Below are 25,665 nucleotides of genomic sequence, written 5' to 3'. Positions count from 1 at the left end.
ACACGCGCGCGCGCGCGCAGCTCCCTCTCCCCCGAGCCCCCACCCGTGCCAGCTCAGTGTTCTCTCTCTGTCTCTCTCTGCAATGAGCATGGCTATTTAGCTAGCTAGCGGCTAACGTTACTTTACCACGTAAATGAATGACTAGGATGCAAAGCACTTTCAGTTTTCACTGCACATAGAAACAGCGTGGTCGCAATTTCGAGCCCTTTAGGTTTTCCTAGTAAAGCAATCAAATAGTCTGCTATGGCTGCATGCGTGGCGCTAATGTTATTGTTTTAAAATGCGCAACTGTCGGAAAAACATGGCATCGATAAGAGGAATCGATAGTCACAGAGGCATGCGATTCCAGGAATCGGACAATTAGGAACCGGTTCCCTTTGGGATTCGATTCCCATCCCTAGGAGGGACATCTATGGACATCAGGGAATGTATTCCCAGTGTCAAGAATATTGTGTTTGTTACTATGCTTGAGTGAATTGTAATGAACCAAAGGAGAATATAAATAATAATTATTATTGTTTTCCCCCCATCTGTGACGGTCAATAACACCATGCTAACATTAATCAAATATTGCCACTGAGCACATTCAGTGCCTTCTGGAGATCAAGTGTACAATAAATCTAAGCAAATGAATAAAGGGCAGATGATTTACAGGTTTCTTTGTAGATACAGTACTGAATTTTGCCATCCGGACACATGCAATTTGAAATTTGAATATAGAATATCAAGCATATAAATTACCTTATTATGGCCAAGTCATACATCTATGGAACGGTGCAAATCTCCTCTTTCCAATGGCAGAGTTCGATCTGGATTTAGTACCACCAGGTGTCCGTTACAGGGCAGCAAATACCGTGACTGAAATCTACTGTAAGTACAGTTACTTTTTTATAATGTCCATAGCTCCGCAATTTTTCATCAGATTGAGACACGTTTTTTTCTAGACGTTCACAGAAAGGTACAGAAACTAACTACGTTCTATTTTATGGCAATAACATATAGGTTTGTTTGTTCGACCCGTGAGATATAATCACGAAAATAACAAAAATAAATTATAACAGAATTTTTTGCAAAGAATATTTTCAGCGGCTGGTGTGAGCTGGGTAGTGTAGTTTTATGAAATGTCTATGTCCATCGAAAGCCCTGGGTCTCCTCTGTCTTAGGACTACAACGGTTTCATGATGCGTTATTTCCTCATGTCTAATTCATCCAGTTTCCGCCGGGGTGCGCCAAGGTATTTATAAACTCATATTTCCGCTAATAACACTTGAAATCATTGGTAAACAAACGTAGTGCTGAAAATATACACTTTGACTGCTGTTTTGATAGGGTTGGGGTCTTTACTCTTGGCTACATTTGAGAAAAGAAACGCAACATTAATTAATACGGACTGTATTGATCTATTTATGGCGTGAAATTAATCTTGTACCAGTACTGGACCGCTCAGGCTTAAGGGGTTAATACTACATCATTATTGGAATGGAATTTTGGAACCTATGGAACCCGTTCTACCGAAGTCAGCCCATGTCACCCCACTTCTTAGGGACCTGCACTAGCTCCCCATTGCCGCACGAATCCGCTTCAAGGCCCTTGACCTGGCATATCGTGTGGCGAAGGGAACGGCTCCCGCCTACCTCCGGTCAATGGTCTCTAACTACACACCCTCAAGACCCCTACGCTCTGCATCTTCTGGTCGCCTCAAACCTACTCCTATCCGAGCTCCAGGAGGGTCATCAAAGAGAAGTCGCCTATTCTCTGTCCTTGCCCCACAATGGTAGAACAAACTTCCCACCAGTTAGGACAGCCAAAACCTGTCCAGTCTTTTGCTGTCGACTAAAGACGCACTTCTTCAACCATTATCTAAAAAAATTATAAAGAAAATTATTTAAAAAAACTCTAACCCTAACTAACCTTACTGTCATGCACTTGTCCTAATAAACTAACTTACACAGTAGCACTCAACACTTTGATGAACATTGTTACTCAGCTGATAGAGTTGTGCCCTTCCTGCTGTCTTGTTGTACAAAACTTGTAAGTCGCTTTGGATAAAAGCGTCAGCTAAATGACTAAATGTAAATGTAGTGTAAAACCTTGATCTCCAACCTTTGTCAATCAAGTTGTACGTGTTTTAATCGATTGTTATCCTTACTTGTCTAATTGTTATGATTTGCTGTGTGACTTTATGCCTTCTGTCTCACCATTTTGCCGCGCTGCTGAGCCGAGCGGGTCTCCCTCAGGGTGAAGACATTGCCGCAGACTGATATCTCCCTCCAGACGCCGGGCTTGGAGTCCTGCGTGAAGCCGTGCCGAGGGTGCATCACCAGAACACCGTTAGTGGTCAGACCATCCATCTGACCGTCTGACGTCTTCCACTTAGCTGCCTTCTCCTGAGAGAGAGAGAGAGAGAGAGAGAGAGAGAGAGAGAGAGAGAGAGAGAGAGAGAGAGAGAGAGAGAGACAGAGAGACTAATTATGAAGCAGGGAATTCTGGGTGAAAAGCACACCCCACACACGCACACACGCACACGCACACGCGCACACACACACACACACACACACACACACCACACACACACACACACACACTCACACAGCACTCACCCCTAAGAAGATGTTCTTGGAGGAGTCAAAGCCGGCAGCGTAGATGTGCGCTGTGTGGGGAGGTGAGCGCTGGCACATGATGCGGCAGGCGAAGCGGGATATGGTGCTCTGCACAGACTGGGTGTCTGAGTTACTCTGACTGCCTGCTACTGTGTCTGTCACCACGAAGTCTATAGGACTCTCTGTAGAACGACCAATCTGAGAGACAGAGAGAGAGGGAGAGAGAGAGAGACAGCGACAGAGAGAGAGAGAGAGAGAGAGAGAGAGAGAGAGAGAGAGAGACAGACACACACACAGAGGGAGAGAGACACAGAGGGAGAGATACAGAGAGTCAGAGAGAGAGAGAGAGAGGGTCAGAGAGAGAGAAGGAGACATGATAGAGGGTCACAGAGAGACAGAGAGAGAGAGACAGACACATGAAAGGGTCAGAGAGAGAGAGAGAGAGAGAGAACAGTGACATCTCCTTAGCAAATGACCTCAATACCTTCTATGCGAGGTTTGATGCTGGTAATAACAACACCAGCTCACAAGCCTCGGCAATGGGGGGGGGGGGGGGGTCGGCTGCTGATGGAGGCGCAGTGTTCAGGGTAACAGAGCATGAGGTGAGGCGGACCTTTAAAAAAGTGAATATCAGGAAGGCAGCAGGTCCAGACGGCATCCCCGGCCGCGTCCTAAAAGTCTGTGCCGACCAACTGGCCCCAGTATTCACTGACATATTTAACCTGTCCTTAGAACAGGCTGTCATCCCCACCTGCCTGAAGAAGTCCACTATTATCCCTGTACCCAAAAAATCCAAGCCTGCTTGCCTCAACGACTACCGCCCTGTAGCTCTCACCTCCATAGCCATGAAGTGCTTCGAGAAGCTAGTAAAGGGCTACATCTGCTCCTCCCTCCCCATCAACATGGACCCCCTGCAATTTGCATACCGCCCCAACAGGTCCACGGAGGACGCCATATCCCATGTGCTGCACACAGCAGCATCACACCTGGACAAGAGGCAGGGGAACTATGTGAGAATGCTATTCATCGACTACAGCTCGGCATTCAATACCATAGTCCCCTCCATACTCATAGCCAAGCTCAGGGACCTGGGCTTGGGCTATGACCTCTGCCAGTGGGTCTTGGACTTCCTGACTGGCAGACCCCAGGTGGTGAGAGCAGGCAACTGCACCTCCTCATCCATCACCCTCAACATAGGGGCCCCCCAGGGCTGTGTTCTGAGTCCCCTCCTCTACTCCCTGTACACACACGACTGTGTGGCTCAGCGGAGTAGCAATACAATCGTCAAATTTGCTGACGACACAGTGGTGGTGGGCCTGATCTCTGCCAACGACGAGAGGGCCTACCTGGAAGAGGTCAAGGTCCTGGCGGGATGGTGCCAGGAAAACAGCCTCTCCCTGAACGTCAGCAAAACAAAGGAGATGATTGTGGACTTCAGGAGGTCGGGGGTCAAGGACTACAGCCCCCTCAGCATCGACGGGGCACCGGTTGAGAGAGTCAACAGCTTCAAGTACCTCGGAGCCTACATATCCGAGGACTTGACATGGACCACACACATTAACAGTGTGGTGAAGAAGGCACGACAACGCCTCTACTTCCTCAGGCGCCTAAGGAAGTTCCAAGTCAGCCAGAAGATCCTTAAGAACTTCTACTCATGTACAATAGAGAGCATCTTGACCGGCAACATCACCTCCTGGTTTGGGAATAGCACTGCAAAAGACCAAAGCAGACTACAAAGAGTGACACGTTCAGCCAAACGCACAATTGGAGGGGGGCTCCCCACCCTCCAGAACATTTACTACAAGCGTTGCAAGGGGAAGGCTAAGAGAATTATTAAGGACTCGAGCCACCCGAACAACTGCCTCTTTGAACTGCTGCCGTCAGGCAAGCGATACAGGAGTCTCAAGGCGAGCACAGAAAGACTCAGAAGTAGCTTCTATCCCCAGGCCATCAGGCTGCTAAACGAACAATGAATGAACACTACACAACAACAACCACCAAACACACATAGCACACACATCCACACGCACACACTCACTTTAAACAAACACACTGTAGCACCCACTCCACACACTTTATAGCACACACCCACTTTAAACAAACACACTGTAGCACCCACTCCCCACACTTTATATTTATGGATGAAGGATTGCACTACAACTCGTACACCTTACTGTAAATTGTACCTAAAATTGTACCTCATCCCATTTCTGCTTTGCACTAGATAGTACTGTACATTAGTACACTGCATAGTATTGTGTATTGTATATTATATGGTAACTCAGAACATTGTACATATGTCTATACCGAACACTGTGACCTCATTTTCTTCTTCTAAATTCATGCTATATTATGTTATTATGTTATTTGATACTATCTTGTCTAGCACAGTCTCTGGAGCGTAACAGTAAGAAGCATTTTGTATGAAAGTATTCTGTACTTCTGTATGACAACTATTAAAGAACTTGAACTTGAACTTGAGAGAGAGAGAGAGAGAGAGAGAGAGAGAGAGAGAGAGAGAGAGAGAGAGAGGGTCAGCGAGAGAGAGGGATACATGAGAGAGGGTCAGAGAGAGAGAGAGAGAGAGAGAGAGAGAGAGAGAGAGAGAGAGAGAGAGAGAGAGAGAGAGAGAGAGAGAGAGAGAGAGAGAGAGAGAAAGAGAGACATGAAGGAGGGTCAGAGAGCAGCGTTTCCGCTACCATTGCCTTGAAGGGGCGGCCCGCCCCGCCAACGGGACCCCCGCCCCTCCTGAAACAACAGTTAACCCAGTTAGCTAGCTTGCTTTAATCCCAGTAATGTTAGCGAGCTAACTAACGTTAGCAAGCTTCTTTCTTTTTTTTAAAGGTTAGCAAGCCAGTGAGCTAGCGTGGCCACAAACTGTTTATTGTTTATGTTGACAACTACAATCGACACCGTATATTAAGGTGAGTTAACCTCTTCATGTCATAAATCATTCTCTCTACTGTCTGACATAATTATCTTTTTTTTTTTTTTTTTTAAACGTATTCAAGAGTAAACATCCTAACCATGTCTCGCAGCTAGGGCTGACCTTCGAAGCTTTTTTTGGCAATCAAAACTTCGGGGCCGAGCTTCGATTTTATTTCGAAGCTTCAAATTTTTTTTTTATTAATTTTTTTTTAATTTTATTTAAAAAAAAATTTCTTATGTTGTGGGACTTGTACAGCACTTTGGTAAACTTTGTTGTTTTTAAATGTGCTCTATAAATAAAGTGGATTGGATTAATTAATTAAGTAGCCCCTTTCGTGACTGTGACGCAGCCAACAAGGTTTCACTCGGCTGCCCTGCCTGGGTGCAGTGGGGCTGCTCTCACAGCCAACGACATGACATTACATAATTATGTTGCAACCTTCGTCTATCAAGCAAACAATTATATAAATATTTATATGTAGTTGATAGAGACAAAGGCAGAATTCGACTTAATTAAGCACGTTTTATTAAGACATATTTTTATATGGGTCGGGACACTTTAGAAAAGCAGCACAATGAACACAAATCTGTCCGACATAGTCTTAAATAACAAACAGCATTGCTTCGCTTCTTCGTCGACATGTCTGCTGCACATGTCCTTGTTGTTTTCAACACAGATAATCTCCACGTGCTTGTTGTAGAGAGGTGGAGTTGAGGCGCTGCTTACTTTCGTTTCATTGGAATGGAGGCGGGAAGGCGCCGCTTACTTTCGTTTCATTGGAATGGAGGCGCAAGATTTGAGGCAAAAAAAATAAATAAATAAAATTATAAAAAAAAATGTATTTATTTTATTTTTGTTATGTTCGAAGCTTGTGCCATCGAACGAAGCTTCGAAGCTTCGAAGTATTTAAGACAGCCCTACACACAGCAGTCATAGTGTATACATTTGTTTACCAATAGGTTAAAGTTTTTAGTTTTTGAAATGTGTTGTATTTTTCACAACGGAGATCCGCCATTTTGAATTAGCAGCCGTTGCTAATGATGACGATTGTAGTCATTATGAGAAGAGGACATCCAGAGCTCTCAATGAGCGTTGGAATTTTTAAAAACTACACTACCCAACGGATTCTAGCTTCCTGCAAGCAAATTACTTGTGTATGAATCTTTTTTATTTCTCTTATTTCTCAGGATTATATACCACAAAACTAAACGTTATTGGCATATATTGGAGCTCTGTTCTTCATGCACGCCTGGTGATACTAAATCCAAGTTAAACTCTCCCTTTTGAAAGAGAAGATTTGGCCCAATCCATAGATGTGCGAGTTGGCTATAATAAGGTCATTTATAGGCGTCATTCTATATTCTATAATAATATTTCAAATTGCATGGGTCCGGATGGCAGAATTCAGTATCTACAAAACCTTCTATTTAATCATCTTCCCTTCACAATTTCACAATTTAAGCAAGCCTAGTAATACACACAATATTTCTGACAGTGGGAATACATTCACTGAGGTCCATAGATGTACCTAGATACCAAGAATATGCAAATAGCCCTTGTAGAAGTGAAGCAATATTCCATTTACCTAGGTATACATTTTATGCGGATTTTCACCTAGGGTGGAACAGGTTAAAACAAGTTTCGTTTAGCTAACGCCATTATGCATCAGAGCTGTGGTTTCACTGTGATCAACATGGCTAACAAGCAAATCAATTCCTTCTATTTTAAGGAATGTTCTGTAGGATATGTCGGCAACATAAGAAGCCAGCTACTAGGGGGAGCCAGACGTGTGTGTTCATTGAGTCTCCCTGCCAGTCCTACCGAAAGGACAAGTTAGACAGACACACATCATCTGACAACCATAGAGCTGCCATGCAACGTCACGTGGAGTTGATGAAAGGTATGTCATGTTTGTTTAATTTTTTTGTATCCTCTTTTTCTCCACCTGATTTAAAAATCTTTCTCCCCATCCTAATTTTTTTGTCGTTATGCCAATTCCCCCCCTCCCCTACCTGGTTGTTGTGTGCATGTTCCTCCTACTGGTCGGTACAAGGGAACCCTGAAGTCCACCACATGCTTCCTCCGTCACATGTGGAGACAGCCAGTGACTCTCTTTTTCACCTGGCAGCGAGGACTCTCATTGGTGAAGCGTAACGTGTGGGAGGTCACGCTGCCCTCACCATTTCCTGCCTTTCGCTGAGCAGGCGCCCAGACCTTACCTGTAGGCGTCGCTGTCCACAACGGCAGATTACAACCCACGACTTCCCTCCCCCTAACTCAGCCAAACGAGTTAGTATGACGACCGGCCCAAGCCGCAGGGCAATGCTGACTCCGGGAGTCGAGACCGCAGCCTCTTGCATTGGTGACGAGCGCAATCTCCGCCACCCGACCGCTATGTCTGTTTTAATTTCAATCAGAACTTCGCAACAGGCTGCAGGTGGAGCATCTTGCAGCCTGCATGAGGGTTTCCATCAATGGTCCCCCAGTTGGGGACTTCCGCTACCAGGAGGCCGTTGAAATGTTTTTCCACAACTATGCAATGTGCTATTGAACTTGGCTTTGTAAGGGTTGTAAATAGTTATATGAGTGTTGTATGTGCCTCCCTGTATTGTAAATAGTTCATATGTGTGTTGTAACTACTGCATGTATAATTGTAAAATAAGTAAATTTACGTGTTGTAAATAAATATTGTTAATATTTATTTACCTAATTTATGTGTAATCGTTTGATTTCAGCTCAGTGTAGAGAAATGCACCGATACTAACAACCGCCTTACTGCGCGTGTCTATGATGACACTGTTGACACCATGTATCCATGACATGCGCGCCCCGTGACAACACTAGTAGTTTCGGGAGGCCTACCACCCCCCTGAAAAGAATCCTAGGGGAAACACTGGAGAGAGAGAGCCTACACGTTCTTCAAGGTGTGAAGCTTCTTGAAAATGGCGTCAGCAGAATAAACAGCTCAAAGAGGAAATTAATGAAACATGGAATTACAAGTGACATTAACTAGTTAAGCTCTGTGGGCGTATGGCCGTCTGTGCCAGCGCTGTAATGAATGGGGATACATGCCGGTGTTTGCAGTGCTAAAACTATATTAAATATTATAGCTATGGATCTAATAATATAGTCGATTGTCATTGAGTTTCTTCCGGTCAAGATGCAAGAAACAAATAATACATTCCCGTTTTATACCGTGGTGAATATGAGTATAGTTTTAGAGTAATTCTGTGTAATCCCAGGAAACGCCGCTAAACAGCGTTTTAGTGCATTTCACTAGGAATTGTGCCATTCCTCCCTTGGATCAACAATCAATCTGAAATCAACGCTAGATTATCGGTATTATGTTTCATCATGCATGCATGAAAGGGTGGGGATGCTTCGATCGTCACCAACGGAATACGTTACACAGTACATTACAGACACACTCCGATCGCGGGGAAGGAATTATCAGATCAACGCAAGATTGATAGCATATAGCCCTTACCTTGTCTATGATGTACTGCAAATAGAATATTCCAATTATCTGATCGTCATTCCAAGTATTGAAGTCGGTCGTGTTGCCAAGATAATCCACCAACATATGATAACATCAGGCTGGATGGATGGATTATGAAGGGAAATATCGAATAAAAGAAATAACGATGAAAACCCGACTTTTCTCGGGTTTGGCGCCCAACGTTCGGCGAGTTAACTCGACTTATCTCGGGTCTGGCGTGCAATGTGTTAAAACTTAAAATACATAATAAATATGCTATAGATGTGCAGTGGCGGCCGATGCATTCTTCTCCATGAGGGGCGCTATACCAAACATTTTGCAAACATGTACCACGCATTGGCAAATATTTAAGTAGGTACAACTATCACCATTGCCATCAATCAATATATGATCACAGTCAGTCAAATGCAGCCACGCTTCCAATATGCCCTACACAAACAGAGAGAGAGAGAGAGAGAGATATCGCAACTCTCACTTGTTAAGTTGAAACGCACCACTGTCCAGCAGGCAGAAGGGCTTGATAAAGTGTGTATCCACTGTCCAGACTGTGTTGATGTCCATCCATGTCCACTGCATCCAGCTAGCCATATAGCTTCTTGTTAGCCAAGTTAGGCACCACAAGTACTGTGGCAAGCTGTGTCTTTGCCCATTTCCGCGTCGAACAGCCTGCAAACTACCTGGCGTTCTATCACCATGCTCTAAGACAAACTCTAACCTTAACCAACTTCGAAAGAGTGCCTAAGCTTAACCGTCGAAAGAACTTGCCGTCATGCTCTAAGACAAACTCTAACCTTAACCAACTTCGAAGAGTGCCTAAGCCTAACCAGTGTAGAAACTGTCGTCGGCCAATCAGAGAGCGTCTCCGAGAAATGCAGCTACGGAAAGTATAGACGCTGCTTGCTTAGATGATCTAGATCGCTTGAAAACGCGCCCGGCTTCCATCATATTACATCATATTTCAACGCACAGTGCGTTACGCACTGATAGGCGAAATTTATTTGCTTGAACTATTTCATTGGCTGCGAGGATACAGCGATGAAACCAGTGCACGCCCTGCCGTGCGCGATACGTCTCGCCCGGCCTGAGAGGTATAGTTACTAGTGACTTCCTGTGAATGAAAAACAATTATTTATATTTGATATATTAACGTTATATTGTGCATTGGAAACACAAACATACTTAAAATTTGTAAATATTATTCATTTTAAACATGTTTATTTTATTTCTAGGGCTCTAAAATAAAAAATTAAAATAAAACATTTTCTTCTTCTCCTCTCTCTTTACCAGGGCGGTCGGCGCCCCAGCGCCCCTAGTGGAGAAACCGCCACTGTAGATGTGTGTGTGCTATTTAATGCTGCCAGGTCCTACTGGGTGTCACATACCTGGAACATGTCTGTGTTGCTGTCGTGAGTGTACTCCACAACCACGGTCTGAACACGAGACAACGTGTAAGAGATGCTGTGCTGGTCTTTGTTGCTTATGGCCTGGAGAGAGAGAGAGAGAGAGAGAGAGAGAGAGAGAGAGAGAGAGAGAGAGAGAGAGAGAGAGAGAGAGAGAGAGAGAGAGAGAGAGAGAGAGAGAGAGAGAGAGAGAGAGAGAGAGAGAGAGAGAGAGACAGAGACATGAGAGAGAGACAGAGACATGAGACAGAAAGAGACAGACAGAAAGAGACAGAGAGAGAGAGACAGAGACATGAGACTTTTGATGTTCTTTATTAAAACATGTCAGTAGAGACACAAAAATCTCACAGCATCTTCATAAAAACAACACACACACCCACACACTCACCCGCACACACACCCGCACACACACCCACACACACACGCACACACACACACGCGCACACACACCCACAAACACCCCAACAAACCCCAAAAACGTCCTTCAGCACATAAAAACCACTTGACATTCAAATGCATATGTTCAGCCCCTCCTCCCCCACAGTACACATTGCATTCCCCAGTCCCCAAGCATTCACGAACGCATCAACATTATGTCTCAGTGAGAAATACATTAACTCTAATCTAAGGCGTGCAGAAATCATACCCCTCAGCATAGGCACCGATTCCGTAGGACCAACGCCCCTGATCCTATTCCTACGGGTCAGCCAAATGGCTAACTTAGCCTGCCCGTAAATAAAGTTCAGTAAAACGCTCACAACCTTGTTACATAATGAATATGTTTGGCCGAGGATGAAACTCTCCACACAGAACATCACCCCCAGCTTCACACACAACCCTTTTAGGAACCACAACACCCTATTGATCCTTTGACACTTTAGGAAAACATGGGTTACAGTCTCAGATACTCCGCAAAAGGGGCACCCATCACCCACCCCCGGATCCACCTGAGCCAGGAACCGATTCGTTGCCAACACCCCATGCGCTATCCTCCACTGTAGGTCCCCTGACCTCTTAAGGCCTCTGCATGCTACAGAAACTTCAGAGCAACTGCAACACAACATCGACAAAGCAACGGTGTTGTAGACACTCTGCCTTTATGCTTCTGCAACATCGACGCGCAAAGTTAGTTTAACTAAAGTTAGTTTAGGTTCGTGTTAACGTTAGATAATGTACAAAATAAACGTATTTCCGGTGATTTTAGACGTCGCTCTTTTATTTTGAAAACCCCCGACCGGAAGTGTTAGTGTCTGTTGCTAGCAGCTTAACTTTCTGTGCTTTTCGAGCTAACGTTACCGTAACATCATTAGTTTCCAATGGAGAGGACCTCGGCTCACATGCAGCTCAAACTACCTATTGGAATAAATTAATTGATTGATGTTTAACTTGTCCCTGTGTGTGTCCAGTCATTTCGACTAGCAAACGTTGTATTTAACGTTACCTCAGGACGGATACCATTGTATTTACTTGGTTAGCTATGTAGCTAATGTGGATAGCATTTTGAATAGACCCAATGCTAGCTGGCTGGCTACAGCTTTATTTACTAAATTATGGAGGCTTTTTAATCGTAAGAGAGGATTTGTCATGATCAACTGAAGGCGTATGCTATGGAACAATATGTGCTTGGGTTTTCAGAAAAAGGCGAGCTATGTGACGCTAATTATTTAGCGTCAACGCTGGCTACAACAATGGAGGATGTTATTCTCTGTGGGACTAATATTATTCTATGACAGCCCCACCCCCATTCGCTAACCAACCAATCACTGCTACGCAATATCAACGCAACGGTTGTTTAGGTTAGATTTGGGGGACATGTACACAACGTCCAAGCAACACAGTCTACAAGACCCTCTAAAACAACCGCGCTGAAATCGCGCCGATGTTGTGTTGCAGACAGTTGCTCTGAAGTTTCTGTAGCATGTAGAGGCCTTTAGGCAGTGGCTGTTTGTAAAAAACCCTCCACCTAAAGCTAGCAGTGCTGCCATCACCCAGCACCCCCTGCCACTGATGCTGCCTGACGTCCTGCAGGGACCTGATGTTTCTGACCTTCATGCAGGTTATGTACAGAGCCTTGCCACATGCCAGGCTAAACTGCCCCAAGCTGGGGGTGGTAAAGGACAATAACCCTCCCCCTCCTGCCAGACCCCATTCTCTGCCGACACCTGCAATGCAGGGAACTCCAGCACCTCCCCTCCCCATGGCATCACTGTGCGGTCTCTAACATAGTCCGGCAGAACCCCCAGCACTTCCCTGATAAACCCTTCCAGCAGTCTCAGAGATGTTATTCCAGTCTGAAGCGAAAGCTCCTGAGGGGTCTTCCACTCCCCTCTCTCTGGCGACAGTAAATGCGAAGGTTTTCTGATGCCCCCTCTCATGAGCCGCTGTCTCAGGGTGGCAGAACGCACCGCCTCCAGGGGGAACAAAGTGTTATAGAAAAGAGGCTCCTCCCATACCCACGGTCCTTGTGCCTCATCCTCCACCCGAGTCTCTCTCAGCAGCCGCCAAGCCCTCAGCACCGACAGGTAGAAATCCGAGACCCCCACAGTGCAGTGGCGAATCCTTGTGGAAGCCAACGGAAGCCATGCCTCCCTATAAATTTCATATCAAATTATGAAATATGAAATATGAAAAAAAAAAATAAAAAATTAAATATAATTTTTTTTTAATATAGTTTACATTCATTTTCATCTGTGCATCTGTGTTTTTTTTTTATTTTTTTTTTTATGTCTCCCTCTTCTCCTTCTCACTCCCTCTAACACACTGTCAGACTGTGCTCACTACTGCAGCTAGTATAGGAGAGAAGCAGTGGGTAGGTCTCTTTCTCCAGGCTTCCAGCATTATAGAGTGAGTCCAAACTCCAAATCCGATCCTAGCCAATCAGATTCGAGCTGACTGCCACTGGCCACACCCTAAAAGTTTAAAACGGAGCTGGGAGGAAGACGTTCAGCATAATATTCCACCTGGAGGCGGGGCAGGTGCCATATTTTCCCCTCTGCACTCTGAACATTGTATTAACCCGTAACTGTTCCCACGGGCCGAATATTGCCCCGATCCTCGCGAGATTAAATCCACGGGGACCTCTCGGCGTGCCGAAGCTTTTCCTAAATCACTTCCATCATCGAAAACGAGGGGAAAAGGTCAGCTCGCGACCCTGAAAATGTCGCGTGATTTTAAAAACGCTGTATTAAGTGAGCCTATTATGGGATCCACGCGAGCTTTCTATCGTGGAAACATCTGGGCGTCCCGCAACTTTTACTGATTCACATGTAGCCCCTAAAATGCTTAGAAAAGGAAAACAGAAAGCGTGGAATAAACTCGCCGAAACGGAAAAGTGTCCCACGGGCGCGCCGTGATTCCGATCCGCGTGAAAATATTCACGGCCATAGAGGAGACCGTGGGACACCTTTTTGCAACCGAATATGTGTCTCGAATTTGCTCCCACGCGGCGCGCAAAATCGCGCAAGGAAAAATCGGACCAAAAATTAACCAATGCTCCAGCAGTATTAATGACCCTGATGTAAACAAGACAAACGTCTTTCTCTGGTCTGCATCCCCTTATACAATTGTGTGTGAATGAATGAAAACTTTATTAACAGATTGCAGAATGGGTACAGTACAGTACAGCTCAATACATACAATTGTTAAGGGGATGCAGACCAGAGAAAGACTTTCGTCTTGTTTACATCAGGGTCCCCCATTTTCAATTCATCGTAAATGTGTATTGAGCCGTACTGTATTGTACCCATTCTGCAATCTGTTAAATAAATAAAAATAACGTTTGACTGGCCGCCGAGCCATACTGTAGTGTACATGGTGACTGCTTGACTTTAAAAAAAAAAAAAAAAAAAAAAAAAAATTTAAAATATTGAATAATTTTTTTTTTTATAATTTTTTTTTGGCTTCCCCTGTTATTTTACCCACGCGACGCCACTGCCACAGTGTTCAGCTCCTCCAGCTCCATCAGGAACAACTGCAGGTCCAGCCCTAAACCACCAGCCTTCCGCAGCAGTGCACATGCTGGCCCCCTCCAGCATATTCCTGTACTGTATTGCAGCTTCTGTGCTGCCTGAAGTCTGAAAGCATTCATCCTGCTCTCTAGGTCGATAAGGCTTTGTCCTCCTTCCTGAACCGGCAAATAAAGGACTGCGGCCCTCAGCCAGTGATGACCGGACCAGAAAAAGTCCACCAGCTTCCTCTGGATGTCTGCCAGGAAGCCTCTGGGGGGGTTAAGAACAGCCAGCCGATGCCACAGGGATGCCACCAGGTTATTAACTATGAGCACCCTCCCTCTATAGGATATCTGCGATAGCAGCCACTTCCACCTTGACAACCTAGACACCATTGACTGTGCTACTCCCTCCCAATTTTTACTGACCCACCCCTCTGATCCCAGATATACCCCTAAAAGCTTGAGGCCATTCACACCCCACTGTAGCCCCCCCGGTAACTGTGGTAATGTCAGGCCCCTCCATGCCCCACACTGCAGTGCCTCACTCTTACCCCAGTTCACCCTCGCTGAAGCTGCTCTCGCATACACCTCGAGGCTATTCTCTATGGCTCTTACATCCTCCCCATCCCTGACAAAGATGGTCAAGTCATCCGCGTAGGCAGACAGACATATTGGCCTGTCGATCCCCAACTCAGGTGAACCCACACCCTTCAACCTCTTCCTCAACAAACACAGAAAAGGCTCAATGGCCAAAGTGTAGAGCTGACCTGACAGTGGGCAGCCCTGGCAGATCCCCCTCCCCACCTGGACTGGCCTGCTCAGGCCCCCGACCACTTTTATCAGACAGGAGGCCCCATTGTATAACATTTTTACAATTGACATAAAACTCTCCCCAAACCCAAACCCGGCAAGAACATTATACAGATACCCATGGTCCACCCTGTCAAACGCCTTCTCTTGATCAAGAGAGATGACTCCAAAGTTCATATTGTGTTGCCTTGACAGGTCCAACATGTCCCTTATTAAAAACAAATTGTCTGTCATTGAACGCCCAGGCAAACCATATGACTGGTCCTGGTGCACCACAGACTCAAGGTGCCTGTTAAGCCTATTGGCCAGGCACTTTGCAACCAACTTGTAATCCGCTGAAAGAATCGCTACAGGTCTCCAGTTCTTGAGCTCACTGAGGTCCCCCTTCTTCGGCAGTAGAGCCAGAACTGCCCGCTGGCAGCTCAACGGCAGCTCCCCCACCTCGATGCATTCGCGCAAGACACGAAAAAGATCCTGTCCAATAGTGTCCCAGAATCCTTTATAAAAGTCCAGGCAGACCATCTACCCCTGGGGCACGACCAGGATTCATCTGGGAGACTGCCTTTGACAGCTCCCCAAACGTTAAAAGAGTGTCCAGTTCAGTCCTCTGTTCCTGAGAGAGACGAGGGAGATCCCTCAGTAATGTGTCCGTAGACACAGGGTCACATTGTTCAGCACCATACAACACAGAATAAAACCGCACAGCCTCTGCCCGCATCTCCCCGATCACAGACGTGACGTGTTCATTGGGTAGACGCAGACAGTGCATTTGTTTTTCCTCACATTTTTTCCTTTCCAGGCCAAAGAAAAAAGAACTAGGAGCATCCATGACATGAGAGAGAGACAGAGACATGAGAGAGACAGAAAGAGACAGAGAGAGACAGAGAGAGAGAGACAGAGAGAGAGAGAGAGAGAGAGAGTGAGAGAAAGGGGGAGAGAGAGAGACAGACAGACAGACAGACAGAGCAGACAGACAGACAGACAGACAGACAGACAGACAGACAGACAGACAGACAGACAGACAGACAGACAGACAGACAGACAGACAGACAGACAGACAGACAGACAGACAGACAGACAGACAGGGCTTCAGTCATCTAGTCTCTGTTTCTCATTAGTCTTTAACATGTAACTCTTAACATCTACCGGCTGACCAGGACCACCCACAGGACGGTCAGGACCATCACTCTTCCAGACACTCCAATTACTGCTGCTAACAACCCTGTGTGTGTGTGTGTGTGTGTGTGTGTGTGTGTGTGTGTGTGTGTGTGTGTGTGTGTGTGTGTGTGTGTGTGTGTGTGTGTGTGTGTGTGTGTGTGTGTGTGTGTGTGTGTGTGTGTGTGTGTGTGTGTGTGTGTGTCCGTCCAGTAATGCCATATAGAATCCATTAGGTACAGATGTTAGGACAGAAAGGCAATGGTGTATACACACACACACACACAGTGCCTTCTGACGCGTCTCTCTTGAAGACGCGCTCTGCCACGCCCAGCCTGTAATTAACCCTAGCACGCAGAGCGGGGGTTAAAATCCCGGGTCCCCAGTCTAACCAGAGGGGAACACGCCAGGAAAGACAAACAAGTCCCTTCCCTGGCTCGAAAGCCTTCCACCGACCGCGCCATAGCATATCAGCAATCCCCCGAAGAGGAATCGCCGGTCTGCTAGGAAAACTCCATAACGAGCAGCGGTACCCCAAGCGCTTCCCTTTCCAAACGCGCTGGGGGAGTCCTGAAAAAAGGACTTCGGTGGAATATCCTTACATCTCTTAACTAACTAACTAAACTTATGTTCCAAAACTGCAGAAGGCTTGTGAGCTCAACGTTTCGTTTGAAAGAAATTAGGAAGGGAGAGCTGATCACCCCACCTGGGGTATATGCTGGCTGGAGGTGGGCGTGACTAGATAGGTGTGAAGGTTTCAAATAGGTGCGCGCATGCGCAGAGGATGTCCCATAAGGCGAAGCGGAACGCTTAAGCCAGTAGAAATATAACATTAATATCTTTGGAAACGTTTGTGTTAAATTGTATCTGAATCGGGAGATTATCTTCTCTCCGTCAAAATTGAAAGTGTATCTCTCCGTGGTGGGGGAGAGGTTAGGTGTGTTGCAATGTGGGTAAAGTATTCCTGCATGATTGTTAACAGAAACAGTCCAAGTCTGGTATCATCTTGGTTAATAAGATAGATTGAAAAGTATCCGCCCGATTTGTACAAGTGATGGCTTATTTTGAAGGTAAGAACCTGTACTTTCATATACAAAATTGGAAGATCGCTCAATAAGACCTAATGTTTGTGCGTGGTCACATATAGAACCGCTGGGCTCGGTCACATATAGAACTGCTGGGCTCGGTCACATATAGAACCGCTGGGCTCGGTCACATATAGAACCGATGGGCTCGGTCACATATAGAACTGCTGGGCTCGGTCACATATAGAACTGCTGGGCTCGGTCACATATAGAACTGCTGGGCTCGGTCACATATAGAACTGCTGGGCTCGGTCACATATAGAACTGCTGGGCTCGGTCACATATAGAACTGCTGGGCTCGGTCACATATAGAACTGCTGGGCTCGGTCACATATAGAACTGCTGGGCTCGGTCACATATAGAACTGCTGGGCTCGGTCACATATAGAACTGCTGGGCTCGGTCACATATAGAACTGCTGGGCTCGGTCACATATAGAACTGCTGGGCTCGGTCACATATAGAACTGCTGGGCTCGGTCACATATAGAACTACTGGGCTCGGTCACATATAGAACTGCTGGGCTCGGTCACATATAGAACTGCTGGGCTCGGTCACATATAGAACTGCTGGGCTCGGTCACATATAGAACTGCTGGGCTCAGTCACATATAGAATGTGTCACAAGGGACATTCTGGACACAAGTACAGTATGAACATCAAGTTAGTTTCACCCCAGGTGTGTGTGTGTGTGTGTGTGTGTGTGTGTGTGTGTGTGTGTGTGTGTGTGTGTGTGTGTGTGTGTGTGTGTGTGTGTGTGTGTGTGTGCGTGTGTGTGTCTCTTACCTTAGCTGCCTGTGCAGTGCAGGCTATGTGTACTGTGCTGGGTTTGACCCCGTTGGCCTTGGGTCGTTTACACAAACCAAACCGGCTTTTGCGTCTGCCTCGGTCCCCATTGGGCAGAGAGCCATTGTACCTACACACACACACACACACACACACACACACACAAGTACATGTTGCACATTACTACGTTAACGGCGGCAGTTACGACGGGTGTTTGCTCAGGTGTTAAGAATGGTGCGCTCCAGCATTCAGCTGCGACCTGCTGCCACCAGTGTCACACACACACACACACACACACACACACACACACACACACACACACACACACACACACACACACACACACACACACACACACACACACACACACACACACACACACACACACACACACACACACACACACACACACACACACACACACACACACACACACACACACACACACACACACACACACACACACACACACACACACACACACACACACAAGGGGCATTATTGTCTGAGCAGCAGTATAATACAGTGGAAAATGCCTGTTCATTTGACTGCTACATTCCCTCTACTCCCCAGACACAAGTAAGTGCTTTACAGAAGCTCATAATCAGACACATTGTGTCCTGATATACAACGTAAACCCAGGATCTCTGAGTAAATAAACACAGAGACTTGTTTAGCCTGATACAAGTAGGTCTGGCCTGGTAGATACATGTTCTGGTAAAACACTGAGTAAAGAACAAGACTCTCTGTGACCTCTCCCTGAGAGAGAGAGAGAGAGAGAGAGAGAGAGAGAGAGAGAGAGAGAGAGAGAGAGAGAGAGAGAGAGAGAGAGAGAGAGAGAGAGAGAGAGAGAGAGACATGAGAGGGTGAGAGAGAAAGAGGGAGTGTCAGAGAGAGAGAGGGAGACATGGGAGAGGGTCAGAGAGAGAGAGAGAGAGAGACATGAGAGGGCCAGAGAGAGAGAGAAAGAGACATAGAGACACACAGAGAGAGAGAGAGAGAGATACATGAGAGAGAGCAACAGATGAGACAGAGGAAAGAGAGACAAAGAGAGACTGACTCAGTGTCTTCAGTCCCACACTCTCCACACTTTAGAACACCTAAACACACTTTATATTTATATTTATTGGTAAAGGATTTGCACTACAACCCGTACACCTTACTGTAAATTGTACCTAAATTGTACCTCATCCCATTTCTGCTTTGCACTATATAGTATTGTATATTAGTACATTGCATAGTATATTGTATATTGTATGGTAACTCAGTTACTTCTATTCTGCATCGAACATTGTACATATGTCTATAATGAACACTGTGACTTCTATTTTTACTATTTTTACATGCTATACTATTTTATTTTATTTCATACTTATCTTGTCTAGCACAGTCTCTGGAGCGTAACAGTAAGAAGCATTTTGTATAAAAGTATTCTGTACTTCTGTATGACAACTATTAAAGAAACTTGAACTTGAACTTGAACAGTCTACACTACAGGCTACACTACAGGCTACACTACTAGGTCTACACTACAGGCTACACTACAGGCTACACTACTAGGTATACACTACAGGCTACACTACAGGCTACACAACAGGCTACACTACTAGGTATACACTACAGGTAGGGTGACCAGATGCAAAAAGTCCAAAAGCAGGACAAGAGTAAGATTTTGGTGGGACAAAGTGGGACAGATAGATAATGTAATTTTTTTTATTAGAATAACATGGTCTTCACCGAGACCAATGTTTTTTTTTTGCTTCAAAAAGAGGGACATCCTCTCAATATGTGGGACGTTCGGTCAAATGGTGGGACAGTACAACCAAAAGGGGGACACCTGGTCACCCTAACTACAGGCTACACTACAGGCTACACTACTAGGTCTACACTATAGGCTACACTACTTGGTCTACACTACTAGGTCTACACTACAGGCTACACTACAGGCTACACTACATGGTCTACACTACAGGCTACACTACAGGCTACACTGACTACAGGCTACACTACTTGGTCTACACTACTAGGTCTACACTACAGGCTACACTACAGGCTACACTACAGGCTACACTACTTGGCCTACACTACAGGCTACACTACAGGCTACACTACAGGCTACACTACTTGGTCTACACTACTAGGTCTACACTACAGGCTACATTACTAGGTCTACACTACTAGGTCTACACTACAGGCTACACTACAGGCTACACTACTTGGTCTACACTACTAGGTCTACACTACAGGCTACACTACAGGCTACATTACTAGGTCTAAACTACTAGGTCTACACTACAGGCTACACTACTAGGTCTACACTACAGGCTAGACTACTAGGTCTACACTACAGGCTACACTACTAGGTATACACTATTAGGTCTACACTACATGCTACACTACTAGATCTAGGTCTACACTACAGGCTACACTACTAGGTCTACACTACGGTCTACACTACTAGGTCTACACTACGGTCTACACTACTAGGTCTACACTACATGCTACACTACTCGGTCTACACTACAGTCTACACTACTAGGTCTACACTACATGCTACACTACTAGGTCTACACTACAGGCTACACTACAGGCTACACTACTAGGTCTACACTACATGCTACACTACTAGGTCTACACTACAGGCTACACTACTAGGTCTACACTACGGTCTACACTACTAGGTCTACACTACATGCTACACTACTAGGTCTACACTACGGTCTACACTACTAGGTCTACACTACATGCTACACTACTAGGTCTACACTACGGTCTACAACACTAGGTCTACACTACATGCTACACTACTAGGTCTACACTACTAGGTCTACACTACGGTCTACACTACTAGGTCTACACTACTAGGTCTACACTACATGCTACACTACTAGGTCTACACTACGGTCTACACTACTAGGTCTACACTACATGCTACACTACTAGGTCTACACTACTAGGTCTACACTACGGTCTACACTACTAGGTCTACACTACTAGGTCTACACTACAGGCTACACTACTAGGTCTACACTACTAGGTCTACACTACTAGGTCTACACTACAGGCTACACTACTAGGTCTACACTACGGTCTACACTACTAGGTCTACACTACAGGCTACATTACTAGGTCTACACTACTAGGTCTACACTACAGGCTACACTACTAGGTCTACACTACATGCTACACTACTAGGTCTACACTACATGCTACACTACTAGGTCTACACTACTAGGTCTACACTACATGCTACACTACTAGGTCTACACTACTAGGTCTACACTACAGGCTACACTACTAGGTCTACACTACGGTCTACACTACTAGGTCTACACTACATGCTACACTACTAGGTCTACACTACTAGGTCTACACTACATGCTACACTACTAGGTCTACACTACTAGGTCTACACTACATGCTACACTACTAGGTCTACACTACTAGGTCTACACTACATGCTACACTACTAGGTCTACACTACATGCTACACTACTAGGTCTACACTACGGTCTACACTACTAGGTCTACACTACTAGGTCTACACTACAGGCTACACTACTAGGTCTATACTGCTAGGTCTACACTACTAGGTCTACACTACATGCTACACTACTAGGTCTACACTACGGTCTACACTACTAGGTCTACACTACAGGCTACACTACAGGCTACACTACTAGGTCTACACTACTAGGTCTACACTACTAGGTCTACACTACAGGCTACACTACAGGCTACACTACTAGGTCTATACTGCTAGGTCTACACTACTAGGTCTACACTACAGGCTACACTACAGGCTACACTACTAGGTCTACACTACTAGGTCTACACTACTAGGTCTACACTACAGGCTACACTACTAGGTCTACACTACTAGGTCTACACTACTAGGTCTACACTACAGGCTACACTACTAGGTCTATACTGCTAGGTCTACACTACTAGGTCTACACTACAGGCTACACTACAGGCTACACTACTAGGTCTACACTACTAGGTCTACACTACTAGGTCTACACTACTAGGTCTACACTACAGGCTACACTACTAGGTCTACACTACTAGGTCTACACTACTAGGTCTACACTACTAGGTCTACACTACAGGCTACACTACAGGCTACACTACTAGGTCTACACTACTAGGTCTACACTACTAGGTCTACACTACTAGGTCTACACTACAGGCTACACTACTAGGTCTACACTACAGGCTACACTACTAGGTCTACACTACTAGGTCTACACTACTAGGTCTACACTACAGGCTACACAACTAGGTCTACACTACAGGCTACACTACTAGGTCTACACTACAGGCTACACTGCTAGGTCTACACTAGTAGGTCTACACAGAGGGATGGACCTCCAGAGCAAAGTTACCAGACTGACCCCAACTCTGATGACACAGGAATGAGAAAGAAAAGTTATTCAGACATGCCACCTATAATTAACAAATAATTGATTATAGATGTATGTGTTCCTTATGCTTTCAGCTAATGCTTTTTATTCTTTTTTATATATATTTTTTAATTAGCAATGGACATGTTTCTCCCCAGTGAACTGAACACCCTGATATGAACCAAACCGTTCCGCCCCTGGAGCATCTCTCTTTAGTGAGCTGCATGTTCATTATACACATGTTCTGATCATCCCAGGCAGAGCAGAGTCATAATGCTGCCATACATGGGACAATAAGCAGGACCAGACCAGGCCATACCAGGCCAGACCAGGCCAGACCAGACCAGACCAGGCCAGACCAGGCCAGACCAGACCAGCCCAGACCAGGCCATACTAGACCAGGCCAGACGAGACCAGGTCAGACCAGACCAGACCAGACCAGGCCAGACGAGACCAGGTCAGACCAGACCAGACCAGGCCATACTAGACCAGGCCAGACCAGCCCAGACCAGACCAGCCAAGACCAGACCAGGCCATACTAGACCAGGCCAGACGAGACCAGGTCAGACCACGCCAGACCAAACCAGGCCATACCAGGCGAGGCCAACCAGACCCGGCCAGGCCTACTGTATCACCAGTGTTTGTGTTGAATGGGCGAGGGGGCATCTCCATGGTGAGCAAACAGCCCCTGGAAGGGGTGTGTTTACGTAACCATGGCGAGAGGACAGAACCATAGCAATGTTTGGGAGTGTGTGTGTGTGTGTGTGTGTGTGTGTGTGTGTGTGTGTGTGTGTGTGTGTGTGTGTGTGTGTGTGTGTGTGTGTGTGTGTGTGTGTGGTATTAGTGCCTTGCACAATATTGACTGACTTCACCCTCGTTCCTGCCTCTGCAAGGCCTCATCTATCCCTTGTGGTTCACAACTGGTACATTGATTCATCACAGACACACTAAGCTCCACACACACATGCACTATACATGCACTCTGACACAGCTGCATTTAAAGGGGCTGGTGTGTGTGTGTGCCCAGTGACGTCATGCCTAGGGCCATGTGGTGTATGTGACGCAGGGCTGAAAGCCACAGGGACGGCTAGTTCCACAGTGCTGTAAACACGCCTCATGTCTCTAGAGACTGCTAGTTCCACAGTGCTGTAAACACGCCTCATGTCTCTAGAGACTGCTAGTTCCACAGTGCTGTAAACACGCCTCATGTCTCTAGAGACTGCTAGTTCCACAGTGCTGTAAACACGCCTCATGTCTCTAGAGATGGCTAGTTCCACAGTGCTGTAAACACGCCTCATGTCTCTAGAGACGGCTAGTTCCACAGTGCTGTAAACACGCCTCATGTCTCTAGAGACGGCTAGTTCCACAGTGCTGTAAACACGCCTCATGTCTCTAGAGACGGCTAGTTCCACAGTGCTGTAAACACGCCTCATGTCTCTAGAGACGGCTAGTTCCACAGTGCTGTAAACACGCCTCATGTCTCTAGAGACGGCTAGTTCCACAGTGCTGTAAGCACGTCTCTAGAGACGGCTAGTTCCACAGTGCTGTAAACACGCCTCATGTCTCTAGAGACGGCTAGTTCCACAGTGCTGTAAACACGTCTCTAGAGACGGCTAGTTCCACAGTGCTGTAAACACGTCTCTAGAGACGGCTAGTTCCACAGTGCTGTAAACACGTCTCTAGAGACGGCTAGTTCCACAGTGCTGTAAGCACATCTCTAGAGACGGCTAGTTCCACAGTGCTGTAAACACGCCTCATGTCTCTAGAGACGGCTAGTTCCACAGTGCTGTAAACACGCCTCACGTATCTAGAGACGGCTAGTTCCACAGTGCTGTAAACACGCATCTAGAGACGGCTAGTTCCACAGTGCTGTAAGCACGCCTCACGTCTCTAGAGGCGGCTAGTTCCGTTGAGGACAGGCCTAGTTTCTCTAGTTTATCTAGTGTCTCTAGTTTATCTAGTGTCTCTAGTTTATCTAGTGTCTCTAGTTGAGGACAGCTCTAGTATCTCTAGCGTCTCTAGTTGAGGACAGTCCTAGTGTCTCTAGTTGAGGACAGTCCTAGTGTCTCTAGTTGAGGACAGTCCTAGTGTCTCTAATTGAGGACAGGCCTAGTATCTCTAGTTTATCTAGTGTCTCTAGTTGAGGACAGCCCTAGTGTCTCTAGTTGAGGACAGCCCTAGTGTCTCTAGTTGAGGACAGCCCTAGTGTCTCTAGTTGAGGACAGCCCTAGTGTCTCTAGTTGAGGACAGCCCTAGTGTCTCTAGTTGAGGACAGCCCTAGTATCTCTAGTTTCTCTAGTGTCTCTAGTTGAGGACAGGCCTAGTATGTTTAGTTTCTCTAGTGTCTCTAGTTGAGGACAGCCCTAGTGTATCTAGTGTCTCTAGTTGAGGACAGTCCTAGTGTCTCTAGTTGAGGACAGTCCTAGTGTCTCTAGTTGAGGACAGGCCTAGTATCTCTAGTGTCTCTAGTTGAGGACAGTCCTAGTGTCTCTAATTGAGGACAGGCCTAGTATCTCTAGTTTATTTAGTGTCTCTAGTTGAGGACAGTCCTAGTGTCTCTAGTTGAAGACAGTCCTAGTGTCTCTAGTTGACAGGCCTAGTATCTCTAGTGTCTCTAGTTGAGGACAGTCCTAGGGTCTCTAATTGAGGACAGGCCTAGTATCTCTAGTTTATCTAGTGTCTCTAGTTGAGGACAGCCCTAGTATCTCTAGTTTATCTAGTGTCTCTAGTTGAGGACAGGCCTAGTATCTTTAGTTTCTCTAGTGTCTCTAGTTGAGGACAGCCCTAGTGTATCTAGTGTCTCTAGTTGAGGGCAGTCCTAGTGTCTCTAGTTGAGGACAGGCCTAGTGTCTCTAGTGTCTCTAGTTGAGGACAGTCCTAGTGTCTCTAGTTGAGGACAGGCCTAGTGTCTCTAGTGTCTCTAGTTGAGGACAGCCCTAGTATCTCTAGTGTCTCTAGTTGAGGACAGCCCTTGTGTCTCTAGTGTCTCTAGTTGAGGACAGCTCTAGTGTCTCTAGTGTCTCTAGTTGACGACAGCCCTTGTGTCTCT

At 46.1% G+C, this 25,665-nt stretch overlaps 1 protein-coding gene across 1 annotated transcript in view; it reads right to left on the bottom strand.

Annotated features, from left to right (window-relative positions):
* peli1b (pellino E3 ubiquitin protein ligase 1b) overlaps positions 1–25,665 on the bottom strand; it is a 117,190-nt gene that overhangs the window by 32,785 nt on the left and 58,740 nt on the right. The window contains exons 3-6 of the mRNA XM_084322102.1: positions 18,211–18,340; positions 10,411–10,512; positions 2,601–2,798; positions 2,199–2,387 (exon numbers count right to left, since the gene is read on the bottom strand). Of these exons, the coding sequence (XP_084178228.1) occupies positions 2,199–2,387; positions 2,601–2,798; positions 10,411–10,512; positions 18,211–18,340 (619 nt within the window). The remainder of the gene's footprint in view (positions 1–2,198; positions 2,388–2,600; positions 2,799–10,410; positions 10,513–18,210; positions 18,341–25,665) is intronic.

Source organism: Notolepis coatsorum (genome assembly GCF_963971535.1).
Source record: "Notolepis coatsorum genome assembly, chromosome: 9".
Lineage (NCBI taxonomy): Eukaryota > Metazoa > Chordata > Actinopteri > Aulopiformes > Paralepididae > Notolepis > Notolepis coatsorum.
Note: the sequence above shows the minus strand (reverse complement) of the source record. Positions and strands in the feature narration are given on the sequence as shown.